Raw genomic sequence first — 6,000 nt, 5'->3', positions numbered from 1 at the left:
GATTATGACAGAATCATCAAACTAGGTATGCTTTATTCTATACATGTCTCTTATACTTTTACAACTTTGTTTTGAGAAAAAATTAGAGTTTTGACTTGATAGAAATACATAAAATCTATGAAATGTCATTTAAAACGGTCTAAATCAATAACTAATTCACCGTTTTCCACATAAACATAAAACTATGTATGATTTTTTCTATAACTTTCTTGCATAGTTTTACAACCTTTGTTTTGAGGAAAAAATCCAGTTTTGATTTTATAGAAATACATAAATTCTATCAAATGCCATTTAAAGTGGTATAAATCAATAACTAATTCACCATTTGTCACATAAACATCAAACTAGGTATGATTTATTCTATAAATGTCTAGCATACTTTTACAACCTTTGTTTTGAATAAAAAAATCCAGTTTTGATTTGATGGAAATACATAAAATCTCAAATATTGCATTTAGAGATGAAGAAATCAATAACTAATTCAGTGATTGTCTCAGAAAGAAGTGAAAATATGCAGTTACTTGCAATCACTTTAAAGATATTTTAATTTCAAGTGCAATTTGTTCTATATGAAGTTAGACAATGTTTACATAAAGTTAGTTGTACAATGTTTACAATCTTAAATTCTATGCCAAATCAATGTTTGCATTTTTAGTAAAACAGCTCCACATTTTAAAGTAGTTACAAGGCACAACAGTAGTTTATTTACATGTCTCTCTCAGCAAAGAGGCGCCTTCCAATCATTTTCTATTTTGGCTTTGTTGAAATCCTTTGTAATTCCCAGACAAGCTGAATGGTACCATCTCTGGCACACAGAGCATTCGATCTGCAGTATTAAAACATAAAACAGGGTTATAAATTGTGAATTACAGTTCTGTAATAGCCAAATTATGTTATATGCTTTTGTAATTAGGAACATTTTGAAATTGAATTGGATTTTTGTTCAATTGCTAAATTGACTTTAAATGACATGCATTTGACCAAAACCCTGACCCTAACTGAGGTGTTAATCATCGTTGAGTATTCAGGCAATAAAAATCATATAGTAATAAAGACATATATTTGCAAAAAACGTATGTGTTGATAAAAATGGTATCACACATCAATGTTGTAATATCAAACATTACAATAATGGCAGTCTGAAATCCAAATAAGTTTACTCGTCACTTGTGCCAGATTCAATGTGTGTAACTATTACAGTGAATTGCTGTCATATTATGTATCTAGTATCTCTCATAGTAGAATAATAAAATAGAGTCATGATAATAGAACATTAGTGCAATAATACAAGGATAACCCAGATAAAAAAGTTTTGCACCCTCTAGACGGACTACATGCCCTCTATCAAATCAAAACTGAAATTTTCCTCAAAACAAAGGTTGTAAAAGTATGCTAGACATTTATAGAATACATCATACCTAGTTTGATGTTTCTGTGACAATCACTGAATTAGTTATTGATTTATACCGCTTTAAATGACATTTTATAGATTTGATGTATTTCCATCAAGTCAAAACTGGAATTTCTACTCAAAACAAAGGTTGTAAAAGTATGCTAGACATTTATAGAATACATCATATCTAGTTCGATGATTCTGTGACAAACGGTGAATTAGTTATTGATTTTTACATTTTTAAATGGCTTTTGGCGAATGTCTGTTGAATGTCCGAATGTGTGAATATAAAACAAACACTACCTCGGTGTTTTGACGCGCGTGCATATCATAAAGGTTTCGATATTCACCGGCAATCTTTGCCGCATTGGTTCCGCCTTCACTCCAGCTGATCGGCCTTGATTACCTGGTGTTGTCCGTCGGACTTTACGCGACCGTTAATTATAAATTATCAATTAAAAACTGTATGGTTGATAGCGGCCGCTAGTTTCGGGAAAACACTCCATGTTCGTTGACATTTTCATCCGGATATTTTTTATTTTATTTTTTACTGTGGATGTTATTTCTTTAGTTCGTGTCTTGGAATCTCTCTACAGTACCATAACTAGGCCGCAACCCAATCCCCGGTGTCACCTACGTTTATTTAACGTTAACTAGCCATCGACTGGAGACAACCATGTGGGACACAGGCAGTGAACGAAGCAAGCCGCCACCACGCGGTTCCTGTGGATTTTGGGGGTAAGCGTTAACTAGCTAGTAATGAATAATACATATAGCTATGTAGTTAGCTCTAGCTTGGTACAGCTAATGAAATGTACAATAGCCCCCGGTCTTTCATAGCTTGAAGCCTGTCGTGTGTCGCTAGCTAACGTTAGCTAGGTACAGAGGACCAGAAGCAGAATGTGGGGGGGTGTTGTTTCAACTACCTAAAGTTATCAAATTTAGCATCTAGTTAGATGATAACTACTTAATTTCATGGAAATTGTCATTTTCTTTCTACAATATTGTCTGCCGTACATTAGTAACTACTAACTCCATGTAATGCTATTAAGCTATCTAACCCGACTGGTTAGTTAATGTTAGCATCAGCTTGAGAGCTAATGTTAAAGCTAACCGGAGCGATCTAACAAACGTATCAATATTTGCTTTTGGTGCTGCTGCCGGTTGCTGCTCTGACGCTTGTTTGACAGCTAAGCCAATGTGTAACTATACTTACAAGCCAAATTCAAACCAAACTATAGCTACGTTTCGAGAGAATGTCAGCGGTATGTTGCAAGTTTGTATAATATGAAGTTAAGTTAGCTAGCAGACCTAATTATATATGTATGTGTCATATTTCCGAGGTCACACCAAATATTCACAATACACCTCGATAGGAGGACTGCTGTATATGCTAACTGTTAGTGTTCTACTACAGAATTCTCATGAGGGTTATTGTTTTTATAACCTTGAGAGCTCAGTCTTTATCCAAAATGTCGACCAGAGTAGACCTATAGTTAGTATACGACAATGTTTTTATGAACTCGTATGTATAACTGTTGGTGACCATTGTATCTACCTCATTTTCTAACGCTTTTGAAACAGAAGCCAAACTGGAAAACGTATGGATGCAACTTCCTCCACACCACTAGAAATCCCTGCATAAACATCTTTTTGTTACCCTATACATCCTGACAAAATGCACCATATTAATGGCCCGCGAAGGTGCCTGGACCTTGTAGGCTAATCTACAGAGAAAGGACCCATAACTGATCCAAATTGTTGCCTAATCAGGCATGCTAGAAAATTAAGCATTCAAAACGCCAGGCCTTTGAGCGGTTATTGAAATGACAATGGCTATTCACTGCAGTTTAGAGCCTAGGCCTTAGGCTATTTTTTTATTTTACCAGGTAAGTTGACTGAGAACACGTTCTCATTTGCAGCAAAGACCTGGGGAATAGTTACAGGGGAGAGGAGGGGGATGAATGAGCCAATTGTGAACTGGGGATTATTAGGTGTTAGTTTTGTACCCACTTGAAAACAATAATTAGATTATTCATTACATTGTGCTGTGGCCTAGATAGGATAAATGTGTTGTCCCTAAAAACCGGAATCAATAGGATAGCTTTTCGAGCTTGATTACTGCTAGACACTCTTTCGAGACAGGTGTAAGGCCCTCTCCCATCTTCCTTTTGGTAAACATGACCACACCTCCATTTTGCTTCTCCCTCCTACTACCAGACTCGAGGGAAGTTCCGGTGGTCAGTTCTGTACAGCATTGGTCCGACCAATCAGGATCCATGCTCCAAGAATGTTTTGATCACGTGAACTGGAATATGTTCCGGGTAGCCTCTGTGGATAACATCAATGAATACGCCCACTCAGTCACTGGCTTCATCAAACAATGGATAGATGTGATTCTGATAGTCTTTCAAAACTTACCTGAGTCAAAAAATATGGCTTGATGGCATCCTGTAGGGAAACTGAAGGAGAAAGATGCTGCCTATTAACAAGCTTAAGGGACTGGGGACGATGTTATGGTTAAATAGTACAAATGCGACCTATGCAGATCGCTCAAGATGGTGAAATACATATATAGGGAGAAAGTGGATTAGCAACTCTGCAGGTCAAACACAAGGCATATTTGGCTGGGGCTCCTAACGATCACAGATTACAAAAAGAAAGCCAGCCACGTCGCTGACACCAATGCAGCCCTATCGGAGGAGCTGAACACCTTTTCTCACGCTTCAAGCACAATGACAACTTTGAGTGGTCGAGGAGAGCCCTTGAGGACAACGAGGGCTATGTGCTTATGGTCTCCACGGAGGACATGTGTAAGTCATTCAAATATGTTAACCCTTTGAAGGCTGCGGCCCAGAAGGCAGCCTGCCCTGGGACTGAACTTCTCTCTATGCAACTGGGTCCTGGACTTTCTGACGAGCTGCCCCCAGGTGGTGAATTTAGACATTACCACTGATTTTCAACACAGGGGCACCTCAAGGGTGCATCCTCATTCCTCTCCTGTACTTCCATGACTGTGTTGCTTCACACAGTTCCAAGTTTGCTGATGACACGACTGTAGTAGGCCAGATAACCAACAACGATGAGACGGCCTACAGGGAGGAGGTGGGCACTCTGACGACGTACACATCTCTGAGGAGCTGAAATGGTCAAACCACCATTGTGAAGGCACGACAGCTACTCTTCAACCACAGGATGTGAGGGCCCTCGCAGTGTTCTACAGGAGCACCATCGAGAGCATACTGTCGGCTTACATCACGTCCTGGTATGGCAACTACACCGCCTCTGACCGCAATGCGCTACAGAGGGTGGTGCGCTCAGCCAAACGCACCATTGGGTGCACACTGCCTGCCCGCCAGGACACCTACAACACCAGGTGTTGCAGGAAGGCCAAAAATATAATCAGGGACCCCAGTCACTTGAGCCATGGCCTGTTTTCCCCTTTTCCATCAGCTGCTGAACGCAGGCAGTATAGAAGCATCATGGCAAGTTGTCAGACTGGCCAATAGCTTCTACCCCCAGACCATCAGGCTGCTGAATAGCCACCACTAGTCAGATTAACTGCTCCCCCTATGGACATTGTACATGTGACTATTAAACTTTCATCTCAAAAAAAAAAAAGCCTTTCTCTTCCATCTGTTCTCGTGCGCAATAGGCTATACACAAGCCTCTCGGCAATAGGCCATTCCTCTACTCGTGATATCCCAGGAAAAGCTATAGGCTGCAAAAGCTATAGGACATTTTATTTCTTTTTTTTTTTATACTAGGCTTAATAGCCTAGTAGGCCACATTAACTGTCGGGAAAGTTGAGTGGTGTTGAGTGGTGTTTTGTGAACACTTTTGTCCAGTTATGATAAAATTGTTGCACTGATGCATTGCAAATAGTTGCACAGGACAGTCCGAGTGAGATGAGCATGGTGAAAAAGACCCAAAGGAATTGACAACAATTAGAAAAATGGAAATCACTTGCAAACCACTTGAACGATGAGGCACATGCTGTAACAGATGGGCAGGCTAAATTACATTTTATTGAATTGCTACTTTCTAATGTGATTTACTATGTAATTGTTCATTAGGCCTACATGTACATTGAAGTAGACATTTTTTTTGCAGTTTTCACTATGGAAAAACCCTTAAATCACTGAATGTTGTTACCGTCTTATTAATAGACTGTGCAGTAGGTTACTTTGTTACGTTCTCAATGGTCTCTCGCTTGGTGTTGCTGAATAGCTTGTTCAGATTTTACATTTTATTTAAACGGGGTCACATTGAGATTCCAATTATTTTACTAGAGCCATGTATACATGACAATAAAAACATAATAAAACATACACATGTATAAAACAATATAATTCAGCACACAAAAACACATTAAATAAAAGCAATCACATTCAACTACATAGAGGTCCTTAAGCAATCATTTTAACTGCCTGAGTGGCACCAGCACATGTTACTGCAGTGAACTCTGCATATTGTTCCACAAATTGGGGGCAAAAATTCTAAATGCAGATTTTCCCAAATCTGTGGAGACTGAAGGGATCGGTAGTGTGTTTGTGAAAAGGGATTAACATTATGCTAGCCTACTCGTTAGGCTACTGTTTGTCAAT

General features: G+C 38.9%; 1 protein-coding gene across 1 annotated transcript in view; it reads left to right on the top strand.

Annotated features, from left to right (window-relative positions):
• The first annotated feature begins 1,658 nt into the window (after positions 1 to 1,658).
• The window catches only part of LOC129834119 (uncharacterized), a 45,495-nt gene continuing 41,153 nt past the window's right edge, over positions 1,659 to 6,000 (top strand). Inside the window, exons 1-3 of the mRNA XM_055898869.1 lie at positions 1,659 to 2,131; positions 4,426 to 4,498; positions 4,588 to 4,730. Of these exons, the coding sequence (XP_055754844.1) occupies positions 2,070 to 2,131; positions 4,426 to 4,498; positions 4,588 to 4,730 (278 nt within the window). The 5' untranslated portion in view covers positions 1,659 to 2,069. The remainder of the gene's footprint in view (positions 2,132 to 4,425; positions 4,499 to 4,587; positions 4,731 to 6,000) is intronic.

This window comes from Salvelinus fontinalis, chromosome 35 (assembly GCF_029448725.1).
Source record: "Salvelinus fontinalis isolate EN_2023a chromosome 35, ASM2944872v1, whole genome shotgun sequence".
In the NCBI taxonomy this organism is placed as follows: Eukaryota; Metazoa; Chordata; class Actinopteri; order Salmoniformes; family Salmonidae; genus Salvelinus; species Salvelinus fontinalis.
This window is presented reverse-complemented; position numbering and strand designations above follow the sequence as displayed.